Source organism: Podarcis bocagei (genome assembly GCF_964188305.1).
Source record: "Podarcis bocagei genome assembly, chromosome: 3".
Lineage (NCBI taxonomy): Eukaryota > Metazoa > Chordata > Lepidosauria > Squamata > Lacertidae > Podarcis > Podarcis bocagei.
In genome coordinates this window covers 2,656,955-2,675,272 of record NC_138127.1, presented here as the reverse complement: position 1 = coordinate 2,675,272, position 18,318 = coordinate 2,656,955, and the positions used below count along the sequence as shown (strand labels likewise).

The 18,318-nt window shown below is 44.1% G+C and overlaps 2 protein-coding genes and 1 long non-coding RNA gene across 4 annotated transcripts in view; 1 reads left to right on the top strand and 2 right to left on the bottom strand.

Annotated features, from left to right (window-relative positions):
- Window positions 1-18,318, top strand: part of LOC308584511 — a 158,734-nt gene that overhangs the window by 62,217 nt on the left and 78,199 nt on the right. The window lies entirely within an intron of this gene.
- Window positions 1-18,318, bottom strand: part of GEN1 (GEN1 Holliday junction 5' flap endonuclease) — a 90,315-nt gene that overhangs the window by 59,406 nt on the left and 12,591 nt on the right. The window lies entirely within an intron of this gene.
- Window positions 2,009-18,318, bottom strand: part of VSNL1 (visinin like 1) — a 110,577-nt gene continuing 94,267 nt past the window's right edge. The window contains exons 3-4 of the mRNA XM_081189263.1: window positions 4,027-4,242; window positions 2,009-3,046 (exon numbers count right to left, since the gene is read on the bottom strand). Of these exons, the coding sequence (XP_081045389.1) occupies window positions 2,849-3,046; window positions 4,027-4,242 (414 nt within the window). The 3' untranslated portion in view covers window positions 2,009-2,848. The remainder of the gene's footprint in view (window positions 3,047-4,026; window positions 4,243-18,318) is intronic.

Below are 18,318 nucleotides of genomic sequence, written 5' to 3'. Positions count from 1 at the left end.
ATTTTAAGGATTTAAATTATCTACTGCCGCAGGCCACATCTTTAAATTATCTGCTGCTGGCAGCCATTGTGAACCCTGCTTGAAACTCTGGAAGCGTGGCCTATTTTAATTCAGAAGGATTTTGTTCCATTGGTAGCAATTTGAAGGCATTTGTTGATAATATTAAGTGCATGGCATAGTTCCTGCACACTGCTTTTATTTAGGGCAATTTTGACAGGTACACACTCTGGAAAGTATTGCAGACAAGTGATAAAATGTTTCACTTCATAATAGTTGTACTTTGTTCAGTCACTTACTGGAATGGATTTGGGGTGGGCACAAGGATCCCTTCCCTAACATTGCCCGGTTGTAACTCACAGATTCCTTTTTACAGCTTTAAATCTGCAGCCGGGAGAGAAGGTAATTGCAGCTTCTTCTGCCCACCTACCTGACATCTCACCTGACAGTAACTGGTAAATTTTATTTTCCAATTTTCAGTTTAACAATAATCACATGTAAATCAGTACATACTCAATTTGACTCCCCTTCTGTGGTTTCATATAAAATCATTTCCAAAACTGCATCTCCCACTTCTACTTTATTCCTCTCTACTTTTAAATTACCCTTTTAATTGCTTGTTTTTAGATTAATGCTGCCAGTGTGTTTAGTTGTTTACGACAGTCTTTGAAACAGTCCACAAATTTCCCCCATTCTTTGTTGAAAATTCTTTCTTCTTGATTCCTTAGTCTTCCCATTAATTTTGCCAGTTCTGCATAGTCCGTTAACTTTATTGGCCGTTCTTCCTTGCTTGGGACAGTTCCTTCTTTCCATCTCTGCAAAAATCATTCTGGCAGCCATTGCTTGCATACATAAACAGTTTTTTGTGGTCTTTCAGTCTCCTGCTCTATTATTCCTAAAAGAAAGGCTTCTGGTTCTTTGGTAAAAGTTAACTTTAACTCCCCGCCCCCAGCTCATTATAAACCATTTCCCAGAAGTCTTTGACTTTCTTACAATGATAAATGATAAAATGTACCCATCTGACAGTAACTAGTGAGGAAGATTTCATTTGTTAGATTGTGTTGGCTGTCTGAAGCTAGCTGTCTCACATTGGCCAAATTAATGATAAGTTGGTTCCCTATGACCTTGAATGTGGGGTTTGCTTATTGCATGTATATTCCACCTGTCCTTCAAAGAACTTAAGGAGGCATACATTGTTCTTTGTGTGCATCTCTCCCCCTGTCCCATTTTTTTTTTATCGTAACAACTCTGCGAGATAGGTCCTAAGCTTTATGACTGAGGATGTGAACCCTAGTCTTCCAGGTTCTTGTCCAGAACCCTTTAACTACACTGTACTAGCTTTTAAAACAAAAAATGGCTAATGTAAGAGATTCTTGTTTGGGTCAAAATCCTAGTGTGGTGGCTGGGTTTGGGTAAGAGGGCTGGAAGTGGGCTGCCAGTGCTAGCAATGGTGGATCTCCCATTTGCTTCAGTGTGAAATTAAACTGTGTTAGTGCCCTCTATTGAAATTTTGGGTCTTGCCATAAGAAGTAAATCACAAAATATCAAAGCATCCACGATGAAAGCTTTGGTTAGGAGTGCTCCGCCATGGGTTTTCTCAGATACATTTTTCTGATGTTGCAGAATCATACCAAAACTTAATGATTTTTGTGTGTGTGATAGTCCTTACTTGGTCCACAGTTCAGCTACTTGCGTTTTATCTGACTTATCTAGGTTGCATTCCTATAGCACTTTCCTGGGAGTAAATCTTACTGGATTGATTTCTCAGCAGAAATGCACAGGGTTGTTAAAGTTCCACATACACCTTGGAAGTAACTCAGTGATTTTATTGGAACATAAATGCTGAAGCTTGCAGCCATACATCTGCTTTCTTGCGTGGGCCCCAGATGCCTCAAAATCCAAATATTCTACAGACTTCTTTGTGGACTAGTCTATAAATCACAGAAAGCCGCAGTGATGCTCTCTGCCCTAGAAAGACAAGTTATTCATGTAAAAGAAAACAAAGGAGAAGTCAAATGTTATAAATTTATTTCGGGACATTGATTTCAACCTCTTTGGAAGCTTATGAAAACTTCAAGCAGAAATTAATACACTCCCAACAAAACTTTTTTAAACTTCCAGTAAAACAGTATTTTAAATGTGTTTATATATATTTATATTATATATATTTATATGTTAACTTTCAATTTAGGGAACACTTTAGCAGGGTTAGCTTTTTTTAGAAGGTTTCATCATATACTTCATTCCTCTGACATAGCTCTCTCTCTTTTTGTCTGGTTGAAAGGATGCAAATGAGGTAAGAATTAAGGCAAACCTAAAAGTCATGCAAATGAATACATTAATATTCACTGACAGTACGAGCACATGTCTGGACCAGACTCAAGAACTGAGGAGCTTCCCTCTGTCTGTCCACTACATACAGCAGAAGGGTGTCATGTTTGCTAATGAACAGTTTACACTACCATGGGGTTTTCAGTGTCACTAACATTACCCAGTTTAGGAGACATATAACTAGCATCAGTAAAACATGAACAATAAATAGCATATAGTTCATTGCAGCATAGAAGTGCTGCACAGGCATCGGAGGAATAAGACTCATGAAATGACATTGCACACATCACATCGTGGCATTTTTTTTCTTATAATATATACTTTTAAAATTCTGTAGCAATTGACATTCTCATGCACACAAGTGTTTCAAACACAAGAAGCAAGTCCATTGATAGGTAGTCCAAGCAATTTTTTTGTTTTGTTTTGTTTGTTTGTGTGTGTGTGTATGTGTGGAAATAGCTGCAAACTGAATGGAACATTTAAATTTCTGTGCAGTCCATGAAAGCATTTTTACATGAGCTCATTTCTGAATGTCACACTGCAGGAGTAATACAATGGAAGGGTCGCTCTTTGCAGCTTCTTTGAATTCATCCAGTGTGATCTGGTCATCATGGTTCTTATCCATCTTGCTGAAAATCTTATCCACTCTTTGCTCTGGTGTGAGGCCATCTTCGTTCATTTTCATCATTATCACAGTGCCCACCATTTTATAAATGGCCTTGAGGAGAGAGAGAGAGAGAGAAAGAAAAGTTCATAAGGTCCAGCACGATTAGCCTGGCCTTTGAAACACAGTGTCCACTCAGAGCCAAGTCCTGTTGAGTTAAGTGGCACTTACTTACAAGTAAATGGGCATAGCATTGCAACTTAACTTGTGATTGCGCAGTCTTGCACTTTTAAATTTAAAGTATTTCAACTAAAGAGTTAAGCAGGAAACATGAAATGCATTATGGGAGGCTGATCTGCTATACCAACGAGTATTTTCATGTTTGCTACATAGTGTTCATAAGCTAGTGAGAATCTTGCATGAGCATCAGCTATTCTGCAGCGAAGTTCACAAACCACTAGAGATAATGTCTAGGGGATGCTCAACATTTGGCTTTTGGAAATGGGAAGGCTACAGTGAGAGAACTACTGGGGATGCATCTGCCAGAGAGGGCCGGGAACAGAGAGCAAGTTTTGCAGTTACTGCAGAAGCATTTTTCTATTTCTCATGGGACTTAATGATGTCAGGTATATAGGACAAAATTAAGAAGCCCACTCAGTGACTATGCCCTGCATTTGGCATTGCCAGTTACTGGGGGTCAGACATGCTCTTATCTTCTTAACCCCATCCTGTGTTAAATTTATTTAGGCTACAACTCTACACATCAACTAGAAGGAAGGTCACTAAATTGAATGTCTACTCTGCTTTGGAGCACATATGCTTAGGATTGACAGTTTACCCACAAAGGCCCCAAGGGAATTGACATTATAATCATAACTATAAAACTAATCACAGAACGGTTTCCTTTTTTAAAAGCTGTTTCTTACGTCACGTGTGACAGAATACTGGAAACAGGCTTTCAGTGTTCATTCAGCCTGGATAGGTCAGTTGCTTAGAGCTGATAATGGCAAGGTTGCAGGTTCAATCCCCAGTATGGGACAACTTGAGGTCCCTTCCAGCTGTACAATTCTATGATGGTGTGTGTAAAATCTCACCTCTATTATTTCCAGCATCTCCACTCTTGTGATTTTTCCATCTCCATCTAAGTCGTACATATTGAAGGCCCAGTTTAGTTTCTGTTCAAAACTGCCCCTTGAGGTGATAGATAGTGCGCAGATAAATTCTCTGAAGTCAATGGTTCCGTCGCCATTCTTATCAAAGGTTCTAAAGGCATGTTGGGCAAACTTTGAAGCATCTCCGTAGGGGAAAAACTGCAAAATGAAACACAAATGAAAGTATTGGGAGGCAATGTAACCTCTGTATTATTCCCTTTGTGTATTGAAGTATAAAATGCATGGTACGAGCCAGGCCTTAAGCACCCCTAGCCCTACTGGAATATTTGGTTTTTTCAGTGCTTCACTCTCTTGCCCATTGGACACCACTGTAACTCAGCTGACTTCAGTCAAACTATTTCTGAGTCTGTAGCCTTGGGTCCCTTTGAAGATGACATCTTGGCTCTAATTCTATAAAGTGCCTGCAGAATTTATAATATTATAAATCAAACAGAATTAGCTATTTCCAGCTGCTGTCATCTTATGCCAAGAAGCCTGAGACTTATTGGCTTTCATCAGGGCTGCATTTCTCTTTTTTTCTTTCCTTTTGGCCTTACTTATGAATTCTAATAACCATGAAATTGTCCATTTATGAAATGAAGACAAAGTGTGTCTGTCTGACCTTCTGTAGCATTGAATTTCATGGGTGCCTACATATCGGCTATCCAAAGGGAGAACAGAAAGCTATATTCATTCTCCTTTGCCATTTCTGCTTGTCCAGTCTCATTTTGTCCCTTCCTTTATATTATGACGACCTGGAGCAATCAAGATATTGCTTAGCCTTGAAAGCACAGCAGGACTGGGAGAGGAGCACAGGATCAACACATCTGCACAAAGGCATGGTTTGGCCGTCATGACATGCGCACCAGGCTGATAGGTCCAACTCCTTCCTCTTTACACATCTTTTAATTACTTGAAAATGAAAGCCACTCCCATATTTGTGATTTTCATTGAAAGCAAACACCTTATGGGTGCCCAGTATTTCTAAGAAGGATGCACTTTGCCATGATGGAAATTATACTTAGGGGAAAGGGAGTAGTTTCAATTTCCTCGCGGTTGCTGTCTCTTCTCCTTTCACACACACCGCCCCCCCCCCAGCATATTTTAAAAATTCATACAGTCATAGTTTGGGTTGCAAATGTGATCTGTGCAGGAGGCACGTTCGCAACCCACAGCGCCGTGTCTGCGCACGCAGGTGACACGATTCGTCGCTTCTGCACATGCAATTTAGCAGTTCTGTGCATGCACGAGTGCTGAAACCTGGAAGTAACCTGTTCCGGTACTTCTGATTCGGTGCGGTCCGTAACCCGAAAATGCGCAATCCGCAGCGTTTGCAACCTGAGGTATGACTACTACGCAACAATGCTTGCTCATGGCACGTGACTGCATTTCTGAAACCTATTTCTGTTCAGAAAGTAAACCCTTCAGGAACAAGACTGACAGAAGGAAGTTAGACCTGCTACTAGGAAAACCTCCTTGCTCTGTGGCCTTTCTGGCTCTGTTTCTGCTGAAAAGACAATCCAGCAGAGCCAGCCTAAAACCTAGAAAGATTTATAAATTAGCAGAGTGTGGGTAGCATTAGGATCTTTGGTTTGGGCAGTGGATCGTCCTTGTAGAGTTCCTTGGGAGGGAAAACGCAGCAGAGATCAATGCGTTGCCAGAAAAGGCTATTCTAAAAGGGAGGGAGATTGTCTGTTTGAGTACCAGCGAGCCAAGGCTGAATCCAAGCTGGAACAAGACGGAGGAGGAACTCAGGATAAAGAGAGTGGAGCCAAAAGACCAGACAGGCAGGAGAGAGTGAAAAGGTGACTTTGACCTTTCCCTGTCCTTGATTGCCAACCCTTGTCAGCTAGGCAGTTAGAGAAGATGGCAGACCAAGAGACAGAATTGGGGACAAGATGGAGGCAAGCTGGGAAAAGCAAAACTTTTGATTCAGTTAGTCATGGTCCCAAATGCCAGCTTTATTTTGATGTGGGTTAAACCACAGAGCCTAGGACTTGCCAGTCAGAAGGTCGGCGGTTCGAAACCCCGCTACGGGGTGAGTTCCCGTTGCTCGGTCCCTGCTCCTGCCAACCTAGCAGTTCGAAAGCATGCCAAAGTGCAAGTAGATAAATAGGTATTGCTCCGGTGGGAAGGTAAACGGCGTTTCCGTGCGCTGCTCTGGTTCACCAGAAGCGTCTTAGTCATGTTGGCCACATGACCTGGAAGCTGTACGCTGGCTTCCTTGGCCAATAAAGCGAGATGAGTGCCGCAACCCCAGAGTCGGCCACGACTGGACCTAATGGTCAGGGGTCCCTTTACCTTAATTAAGACATTCTCTTGTACACCATAATTAGTTGCGATGGGATGAGGAGAAGCAGACAGAGGGATGCCAGGACTAAGAACATTCGTAAAAATTGTCACCAAAGTAGCGCATGGCGCATTACAGTTAATGCGTAGGTTTACCTAGAACTAGTTAATCCTGCATCAGAGAGTGAGTGTGCATGCACTGTAGGTCCGTCCCAGGGGGGATATAATTAGGTCATTCTCCTATTGGGGAGGGGGGCAGGAAAAGGAGGGCAACTAATTTTGTAACTAGCTCTGTAATGTAGCCATGGGAGCTGTTAAAAATATGTGCAATTCTTCCTGTGTGTCGGTGACAGTGTGGAGTAATGGTTAGAGCATTGGGGTAGGACTTGGGAGTCCAAATTTTAACCATGCACCTCCCTGGGATCCCATCTGCTCTACACATTTAAAGCGGTATCAGCCGTGGCTTCCCTCAAAGAATTCTGGGAACTGTGGTTGGCTAACGGTAGTGAAAGTTAAAAAGGTAAAGGGACCCCTGACCATTAGGTCCAGTCGTGACCGACTCTGGGGTTGCGGCGCTCATCTTGCTTTATTGGCCAAGGGAGCCGGCGTACAGCTTCCGGGTCATGTGGCCAGCATGACTATGCCGCTTCTGGTGAACCAGAGCAGAGCACGGAAACACGGTTTACATTCCCGCCGGAGCGGTACCTATTTATCTACTTGCACTTTGACGTGCTTTCGAACTGCTAGGTTGGCAGGAGCTGGGACTGAGCAACGGGAGCTCACCCCATCGCGGGGATTTGAACCGCCGATCTTCTGATTGGCAAGTCCTAGGCTCTGTGGTTTAACCCATAGCGCCACCCGCGTCCCTTTTTTTAAGGCAACCCCTATTTTCCTACAGTTCTCAAGAGTGGTTTAACAGTTTATATTCATGGAACTCTGGGAGTTGTAGTCCCATGAAGACAATACTCTCAGAACCCTTAACCAAGTATGGTTCCAGTTCTTCTCTGGTGGGGAAGCCATGACTGTTTAATGTGGCACGATAACCGCTTTTAATGTCTAGTGCAGGTGGGCCCTTGCTTTGAGCCAGTCAGTACCTATCGGGTCAAATCTACGAGGGACATAAAAAGGGGTTGGAGATGAAAGTTTGCTCTGAACAACCTGGATTGGAGGAAAAGTAGAATATAAACGAGCTAAATAAATAAGGTGAAGCTGCTCTGAGCAGAATGCACCTACCCACTGCTCTGGTCGTCTTTCCTCCCAGTTTGGAGGATGGGTATGTCTGTCCCATTTCTGCTGCAGGTGTGACTGAACAATTCCCAGCGCACAGACTCGGAAGACACTGTCCTATTGCATCTGTGAATGAGTTAACAGACCTGGGCATTGCCTTGTTTTAATGAATAGGCTCACTCTGCACTGGGCCTCATGGGAAAACGGCCTGGGAACCCTTCTAGAGACGGGTAATTCTCAACTCTTAATTCTTTGGGGTGGGGAGTGTGCTTTAGAGTAGTTTGTTGCTAGCTTCATTCAAGCTGATAATGAAAAGCCAAGGCATGTTGACATGTATCGTATTAGCACCAGAAGGAGTACTTGCTGAAATAAAATAACACCTCGGGCTCTGCTGCCGCCCGTGTGCATAGGCTCAAACTGATACGAGATACTAATTCTTACGCTTCTGAAGGTTTCCTTTGCAACTCTCTTCAGAGAGCTGTAAATAGAATACAGTGGTACCTCGGGTTACATACGCTTCAAGTTACAGACTCCACTAACCCAGAAATAATACCTCGGGTTAAGAACTTTGCTTCAGGATGAGAACAGAAATCGTGCTCCGGCGGCGCAGTGGCAGCGGGAGGCCCCAGTAGCTAAAGTGGTGCTTCAGGTTAAGAACAGTTTCAGGTTAAGAACGGACCTCCAGAACGAATTAAGTACTTACCCTGAGGTACTACTGTATGTGAATCCAGTGAAACAGGCAGAATACACTCATGCAGAGTTACCACAATTCCCCCCAAGTTATGTGCCATGAAGAACCACATGGCAGGCAGAACGTCAACAGACGTAGCCTTTTTTGCTGCGGCACCCTCGTGAGACGAAATGCTGTCCCGGTTTCAATTTTCTGCCTACCATGCGGCTGTTAAAATCACCGGGGCCCCTGTCAGGAAGAGACCTGGCAATTGTGCTGCCTGCCTTTCAAGTATGCTCTAACTCAAGGATGTGGCCCTCCAGATGTTCCCAGACTAACCTTCCCATCAGCCCCAGTCAGCATGGGCAATGACCAGGGATGCTGAAAGCTATAGTCCAAAAATTGGAAAACGCAGAACGCCTAAAAAGAGTACAGTGGTACCTCGGGTTAAGTACTTAATTTGTTCCGGAGGTCCGTTCTTAACCTGAAACTGTTCTTAACCTGAAGCACCACTTTAGCTAATGGGGCCTCCCACTGCTGTTGTGCCGCTGGAGCATGATTTCTGTTCTCATCCTGAAGCAAAGTTCTTAACCAGAAGCACTATTTCTGGGTTAGCGGAGTCTGTAACCTGAAGCGTATGTAACCTGAGGTACCACTGTATATGTTTCCTACAAAAGAGACACACCTGAAGGGGTACGGGTTCCCCATTCCTGTTCTAATCGCTCCTGCCTGCAGCTTTCCCTCACTTCTGGAGAGAGAGAGAGAGAGAGCAGAAAATAGGGAAGCCAAAGAGCTGGGCTGCGCTTACAGTTAAGTGGGCATAGGAAGCAATTGAATGAGCAAGTAACAACGGGTTACTGCCCACAGGGATCTGCCTTGCCATGTCTGTGCAAAGGTCCAGGCACAATTTTTAAAAATAAGTCACCTGCAAACAAAAATAGGTTCATTTTTAATCCTGCTCACGTGCACTAACATTAAACTGGCAAAGTTGGAACGCCATGTGGTATAACGGGCAGGGAAATATCTAATGACAAGCATCTCAAATGCTCTCAGTGAAAAACGAAGTCTTCCAGTTTCAGGTGTAACAATAATAAACCTAAGGTTTTTGATCTCATAGCTGATTCCTGAACCTAGAGTGGATCCCCCCTCTCCAATACTGGGATTGTGTAAAAAATATTCTTCTAATTAATTTTTTTGCTCACTCTTATAAATAACATATTCACATCTGTATTCACACACCAATACCTGCGATTAAGTTTCCACAAGAAAAATCAATGGGTAGGTAATTTCCCTAACCTTCTTGAAACAAACAAAAAAAACTGCCAACTGAGATAATTCTCTTAATCAACTTAATCAAGTGAGCGGGAAATGATTTTGTATCTTGCTATCTTTCGGCGCAAACATTCACACAAAGTGGAAATTGGTGATTTCACTGCCAGCTGAGACTGCCTCGGAGGATGGTCGCATACTATAAATGGATGTATCACGCTCGTATGCAAACACTTTGCGCCTGGAATTCCAATTAGCCTGGGGATTCCCAATATCTTAAACATGGGTATAAAAGGGATTAATTTGTTTCAAAGTGTCAATCCTGCTATTCTTTTATTGGGGAATTCAGAGAGGTCAACAGAGTTGAGATGGGGTTGGGAAACGCTGGCCGTTCAGATGAGCTCCATCTTCCCTGATCATTGGGAGTGATGGAATTTGGAGTCTCACTACTAAAAAACCTTGGTTGGGGAAGGGAAGAGACCCATAGTGAGATCTCAGATGCTGAATGAAGTACATGGGGTTTGCATCTGTAAACATCGGCTGTCCACAGTTTACTGTTTGTTGCACTGCTTTTTTATTAAGGCTATGCATCCCGTCTAATATAGGGACGCGGGTGGCGCTGTGGGTTAAACCACAGAGCCTAGGAGCTCCCGATCAAAAGGTCGGCGGTTCGAATCCCCGTGACGGGGTGAGCTCCCGTCGTTCGGTCCCAGTTCCTGCCTACCTAGCAGTTCGAAAGCACCCCTAAGTGCAAGTAGATAAATAGGGACCGCTTTCTAGCGGGAAGGTAAACGGCGTTTCTGTGTGCTGCGCTGGTGCTGGCTCGCCAGATGCAGCTTCGTCACGCTGGCCATGTGACCCAGAAGTGTCTTCGGACAGCACCGGCTCCTGGCCTCTTGAGCGTGATGAGCGCACAACCCTAGAGTTGGACACAACTGGCCCTGATGGGCAGGGGTACCTTTATCCCGTCTAATATCTATATATGAAAGGGCAGATCCAACTCAGCCCTGAGCAGATTGAGGATTATCGGACTGGGCTCACCATCTAGCAGCACATGATGCCACATTTAAAAAATATAAAAAAATCACAACCAGCCAAACTACACAGTAAAACTAAGCAAAGCTGGAAGCTGCACTAATTAATGAACAAAAGCAATGTGTTTAAATAATGCTGACATGATTAAACTACTACCTGTCGTGCTTAAAGTCACACTTTTAAAATTTCTACTGGGAGAAGAAGAAAAAAGCTATTGGTTTTTTTCTTCAGAAAATGCTTTAATGAATTAGATTTTCTGCAGAAACTGCTAACATGCTAATGATTACACTCTATAAATTCAAGCTGCAATGACTCTAAATCTGTTGGCTTGTGTGTGCAATATTTTGAATAAACTAAGTTTGAAATTCTATCCTTCTGAAGAAAATGTGTTATGATCACACAGTACCAAGTTGCAGAAATTAAATTTCTGAGACCACCCAGACCATAATCGTTCCAGTATTCAAACAACAAGAAGTAAATCTTTTCCCTGGGAATGAAGTCCTTTTTTTCCAGAATTGGTACACAGCAAAAAAAAAGGTGCGGGGGGGGGGCACCCATAGCTTTCATTTTTAGAAAATAGCTGGACTTTCTTTGAACTTCTGAAGAGAGGAAAACTTATCTATTATACCTGGAAAGAGCTACAGAAAAAGAATACTTGTGAAGATGTGTTGTTAAACTCAGCAGATGTCTAAATTTAAAACACCACCTTCTACCCTTTACAATATTTTTCTCTTGTGTTAGCTGTGGATTGGGTGTAGCTTTCTGTTTCTGGATTACTACCAAACTTTAAACAGCCACAGGAATTATGCAAATTCAACAGGTGAAGTTTCCACCACCTGCCCTTCATTGTCATACTAAAGAAGCTGCATCTGTTGTATTTCAATCTTATTGCACAGTCCTCTTGCCAAAAAAAAGTGGATGCCCTAAACGAACCATGGATTGCTAACATATTTCCGTGCATGTTCTCTATTTTTAGGACATGCAAAATGTTAGCAGGTAACACGTGTGGGAGTCGGAACTTAAGAGGTTAAGGTGTTCCCATGATGCCTCAACATTCTGACGTCAGCTTTGGAAGCTGGGAGGAGTTTTCGTTCTGTTCCTCTCGGTTTTTGAGGGAGAAAGACGCAGCTTGTCATGGCTGCGAGAAGTCCTGGAGTTTTCTGAGAAATGATGCAATAAAGAGCTGTAAATGGACAATCTGGTGCTCTGTGTATTTGTCGGAAGCTACGTGACAGCTTTGCCGCTGTGTTTTACTCTGCTAGGCGTGACTGGAAGAAGCAGAAGGCGCAGCTGAGTGGAAGCGTGCCGGACCGCTGTAAAGAGCTAAGTTGGATCGTAAACCAATTAGCAGGTCACGCACTAATCAATAAATCCACAACACGTGTCCAGAAACCACCCACCAGGTCTCTGTCTTATCAGTTTCGCCTTACTGTTAGCCCAATAACATCTGGAAATTTCCATGTTGGCTACTCCTGAGTTAGAGAACTGGAGCTGGACGGGGAAAATCCAGGTTCAAGTACTTATTCAGCCATGGCACTCACTTTGGATCAGTCACATTCTCCAAAATGTGAGAAAATTCACAGGGCTGTCATGAGAATAAATGGGAAACGGCAGTGTAGAATGCTTTGAGAAAATTAAAAAAATTGCGGAACACAGGAAAACGTAATCAATAACATAAATATGAGAAGAATCATTCCCTTTGCTCCTGCCTCTTCTAAGGCATTCCCTTCTAATAATAAAACATGGCTTGTACAATCCATTATAACAAAGAAAGGAAACTAACTCCCCTACACTAGATTAAGTGAAGCATGTACAGTGGTACCTTGGTTCTCAAACGGCTTGGCCGTCGAACAAATCGGCTCCTGAATGCCGCAAACCCAGAATTAAGTGTTCCACTTTGCGAACGTTTTTCGGAGTTGAACATCCAACGCGGCTTCTGCTTGAGTGCAGGAAGCTCCTGCAGCCAACTGGAAGCTGCACCTTGTGTTTTCGAATGGTTTCAGTAGTCGAATGGACTCCCAGAACGGATTAAGTTCAAGAACCAAGGTACCACTGTACTCAAGAGAAAGGGGGTGTCAGGGACTGCCATCAGCTTAGAGGCAAGAGGGAGAAGGGCAGCTGGATTACAGAGAGCCTCAAAAAATTGTGGGAAGCAGCACTTCCTCAGTGGAGGAAGGAAGCCCCGCCTCTAGTGGGGAAGAGCTGCAGGGCTCGGAGGATGCAGGAAAGAGCCAAGACACCGTGCCTGAGCAAAGCAGGGAGGTCCCCCTTTGTCCAAGCCTTCCCTGCACAGTAGGCTTTTGTGCAGAGAGGGGAGGTGTCGGTTGGGGGTCAAGAGACTACTCTGCTGGGGAAAGTTTAAGGACCGCCCACTCTCAGATTCTGCTAGTGTGTGAGCAAGACATGGAATAGAGGTATTTTGAATATTTTGCACCAATAATAAAGCCTTTGAGAAGACCAGTGAGGGACCTTGCCTGATGGCTTTCGAGCAACCACACCGATAGGCATAACGGGGGGTTATGATATGTTTTCTGGGAGAGGTTGTCTTTGCCTTCTCTGGGGGATACTTCCAATCTCATATAACAAAGATGTTTAACTCTAATTGATGCAGGAAGAGATTAAGACCAAAGAATAAGCTGTCCTGCCAAACTTAGCTAGGTCGCATACCTTTCACCTTGGGAGGGTTTTTGCCCTCTCTTTTCCACCATGCAAACCCTGCCAGTAAGAAGGTCTAGGATGGATGCTGCAAGCTTGGACTGCATAGCTTAAGCAAGCCATCTTTGCCCTTAAAGGTAAAGGGGTAAAGGGACCCCTGACCATTAGGTCCAGTCGTGGCCGACTCTGGGGTTGCGGCACTCATCTCGCTTTATTGGCCGAGGGAGCTGGCGTACAGCTTCCGGGTCATGTGGCCAGCATGACTAAGCCGCTTCTGGCAAACCAGAGCAGCGCACGGTACCTTTCTGCCGGAGCGGTACCTATTTATCTACTTGCACTTTGAGGTGCTTTCGAACTGCTAGGTTGGCAGGAGCAGGGACCGAGCAAAGGGAGCTCACCCCGTCACGGGGATTCGAACCGCCGACCTTCTGATCGGCAAGTCCTAGGCTCTGTGGTTTAACCCACAGCTCTACCCGCGTCCCATCTTTGTCCTTACATACAAGCAATTTAGAAACATTTACCATTTTGTAACTTAAGATCAAACCTATCCATTCTGAAGGAAATCAGCCCTGAGTGCTCACTGGAAGGACAGATCCGGAAACTGAGGCTCCAATACTTTGGCCACCTCATGAGAAGAGAAGACTCCCTGGAAAAGACCCTGATGTTGGGAAAGATTGAGGGCACAAGGAGAAGGGGACGACAGAGGATGAGGTGGTTGGACAGTGTTCTTGAAGCTACCAGCATGAGTCTGACCAAACTGCGGGAGGCAGTGGAAGACAGGAGTGCCTGGCGTGCTCTGGTCCATGAGGTCACGAAGAGTCGGACACAACTAAACGACAACAACAACCTAAGTTAAATAGCTCTATTCTGTGCCATTGCTGCGGTAGGCTTTGCCTTTGCAGGGTTCAGGTACGGTGCATCACCCATGTGAGATCCTTCCCTCTCCACTAAAGCACCTTTCTTTTAACTAACACGAAAGGCTGAGAAAGATGTCTGCTTCTTGCCTGTTGTTTATCGCCTGCACACACGGCTGGTCTCAGGTGCAACTGTAGCTTAAATAAAGTTCTAACCTGCAAAAATAATCTCTTGACTCACACTGATGGGAGAATTAGTTACTAACCAGCAGGAAATGAATTGATTTTGAATTACAGTGCCCTCTAATTAGATCTGAACAATGAGAAGCCGAGGGCACTCAAACAGTGCCATAGGCCAGCACACTGGCAGCCTTGACCTTATGCAATGCTCGCCAGCGGTCCCATTGGGCATTATGGCTGAAACAATTACTCTGATAATGACGTCAATGGTTGGGGCTAAGTATGTGCGACTTTGGTGTTGATTTTCCTCCAACCCACTAACTGCACTGAATATCGGTGTTTGAAACTCTGCTGAAGACAATATAGCACCTTAAAATCAAACTGAGATGTGAAATATATTGGAATCCTAAATTGTTGTTGTTATTCCAATTATTTATTTGTCACTTCTCAGGGCCGGCTATCACTGAAAGCTATGAACAGGAAAAGAAAAAAACCTGCAGAAATTCAGTATAAAGCACTGTGTGTATACAGGCAAAGTGGTGTGTGTGTGTGTGTGTGTGTGTGTGTGTGTGAGAGAGAGAGAGAGAGAGAGAGAGAGAGAGAGAGAGAGACACTGAAATTCAGGGGTCACTGAATTTTATGTGAGGGAAAATTTGGATGCAGGTGATACCTGACAAAACTTCACCGGGGTTGGGAAGGAGGGGCACCATATTGGCTTTGCACTGCAAACAATGGGGAAGATTCACCTTACTGATAACAGCAAGAAAGCTACTGCAGCCGGATACCTTACTCCCGCTTATTATCTGAGAGCATGTCCCACTGAATATTGTGGGAAATGTGAATTTTACTTCTATGCCTAGGATTGCATTGCACATCCGTCCCATGGAAACCAGTGAATTGGCTGGATTGTATCCATTGTTCTCAATCAGACTTAACACTTGCTTCATTCTCGTTGGGCTGCACACTATATCTTTAAAGTACATTCGATGTACATTTCCCGTCTCAAAGAATGCTGGGTACTGTAGTGGGCTAAGGGTTGCTGGGAATTTTCACACTGTGGGGATGGGGTAAACTACAGTACCCAGAATTCTCTGGGGGAAAGAATGTATTATTTCAGTGGCCTGCAGCATCACAAAGCATCCAGTATACAGTGGTATCTCAGGTTAAGAACTTAATTCGTTCTGGAGGTCCGTTCTTAACCTGAGGTACCGCTTTAGCTAATGGGGCGTCCTGCTGCTGCCGCCGCGCAATTTCTGTTCTCAGCCTGAAGCAAAGTTCTTAACCCAAGGTACTATTTTTGGGTTAGCGGAGTCTGTAACCTGAAGCGTCTGTAACCCGAGGTACCACTGTAATAGATGCTAGTCATCATCTGCATCTCTCCTCAACTGGTAAGGACTAGAGGGTGAATATGGCGTTCTGTCTTCTAATCTAGACATGATACACAAAAAAGCTATGATTGGCAAGGGCAGGGAAGCAGCCGATTGTCTTCTTATTGAAGTTTCCTTACACTTTTGATAAAGGCGAATGCAGACAAATCCAGGATCAGAGACTCGATCAAATAAGGGGAATGATAAATGCAGATGGGAAGGCAGGGAGCAAGCATGTAGGTTTTATGAAACCCTGTCTTTCATCAGGAAATTTGCTGAAAAATAAACACTAGATGAAAGGGATAATAATCATCTCATGGGCCGTTCGTGCTTTCAGTGTGATCCCCTATTTGAACATTGTTAATTGCAGACAAAAACCTCATAGTGCCAGTTCATTGATTACATACTCAACTAGTCCATTCAAATTATAGATATGAGTAAATGCAAAAAAAAAAAGCACTTAAACTGCATATGTTATCAATACAATCTTCGGCACACTTATCTGGGAGCAAGCCCAGAGAGTTTTGTGGGCAAACATGTACAGGGCTGTACCGTACGAGATGCAGCTTTTAAGACTTGGAGTTCCTGGGAATTCAACTTATAAGTGTCTAAGCTGAAGCCATAAAATTCTCCTCAACCCAATGTGCCATGGACCAAGAAAGAAAGGGCAACCACCCAACATGGTTTCCAGTTATGAACATACAGGTACAGTGAGACTTCTACAGTACATAACTTGTAAGGGCAAGAAAGCAGAACATTCATTAAAATTTCTTTTTCTGAGATATTTACAACTTGAGTGTTCTGTCTGAACTGTTCGATCCTTTTCATACAAATGCATGTCCCAGACAGAAACAGTGGAGCAACAACACACAGCGGTTCTTGAAATCTGCCAAATGTTAAAGAGCTGGTTTAACGTTCACCTTCTGAAATTCAATAAAGCCTCTTGGTAGCTGCCTCAAGAGACCAAGGAAGAAGGAAAAGCTCAGGGGTTTTCTACCCTGAGGAAATAATTTTGATGTCAGTTTCAACAGAACTGTATTGAACACTTGAGGATACAGTGGTACCTCAGGTTAAGAACTTAATTTGTTCTGGAGGTCCGTTCTTAATCTGAGGTACCACTTTAGCTAATGGGGCCTGCCGTGCCGCCGCTGCACGATTTCTGTTCTCATCCTGAAGCAAAGTTCTTAATCTGAGGTACTATTTGGATTTTGACTTGCATCCTGTTCCCCGATGAGTTCTGCCAGGGGCAGCACTGAGACAGAGGAAGCAAGAAGGCTGGCAAATGGCATATTGGGTTTGGTGACACAGCACCCAAATGGACCAAACCCTCCGCAGACTGATGGAATTGCAAGAAATCACTCAACGGTGTGAACCAGTGGCTCCAGGTGGGTATTAAACGTAAAGGGTAAAGGGACCCCTGACCATTAGGTCCAGTCGTGGCCGACTCTGGGGTTGCGGCACTCATCTCGCTTTATTGGCCGAGGGAGCCGGCGTACAGCTTCCGGGTCATGTGGCCAGCATGACTAAGCCGCTTCTGGCGAACCAGAGCAGCGCACGGAAACACCATTTACCTTCCCGCCAGAGTGGTACCTATTTATCTACTTGCACTTTGATGTGCTTTCAAACTGCTAGGTTGGCAAGAGCAGGGACCAAGCAATGGGAGCTCACCCCGTCACGGGGATTCGAACCGCCGACCTTCTGATCGGCAAGTCCTAGGCTCTGTGGTTTAACCCACAGCACCACCTGCGTCCCCCAGGTGGGTATTACTCGTAGCAAAATGGCCAGCTCTTGCATGCAGGTCTCAGTCAATACAGGTGCCTCTTCTGTTAATCCCAGCCAGTGTGTGAGCCACCAATCAGAAGGGCTGTGAAGAAGAAGGGAGGGCATTTGGGCTGGTGTAGTAGCTTGCCATGGCACCCGCTGAAATTCCCTCTTCCACCCAAGTCTTAAAGGAGTTTGCCACATCTGGTAAATCTAACGTAATGGCTAAGTGAAGATGCTCTACATTATTCACACGTGCTGATCGCTGTACCCCTCCCTGCCAGTACATTGATTCCTATTATTATTATTAACCTGCCTTTTACCCCAAGGTCCCACGGTGGGTTACAACATTAAAACACAATTCTTTTAAAGAGATTTGGGATCTGGCAGCAAATAAAAGTATAAGATGCCTAACCAAACAACAATGTACATTGCTTTTTACTGGCAAAGCAAACAGTTGTTGTTGTTGTTGTTGTTTCAACTTATACACGGCCCTATACCCAGAGGTCTAAGGGTGGTTCACAACAAGACCACAACATTAAAAGCAAACCAGAAGCAATACCCCAATAACCCACCCAGTGCAATTCTAATAGCAGTATGCATTAAAAACGAGAGCAGATTGGCCATGTGAGTCACCAAGGAAGTAATCTAACAGTAGCTCTACCTTTCATGGCAGGTGGATATTGGCCCTAGTGGGATAGAGGGAAGGGGCATAATATCGTTGCATAATGATGCCCCCTTTTCCAAGTCGTACAACTTAGTGCTGTCTGTTTTTTTCTCTTCTGCCCCTGCAATGGCTCCTGCACCTTTGATGGAAGGCATTAATTCAACAGCTGAAACTTTCTCTCAAAATAGAATTTACTTCTGTTATTATTTAGATTGCCAATTTGTGTGTGTGTGTGTGCCTAGTTATGCAGACCTTAAACGC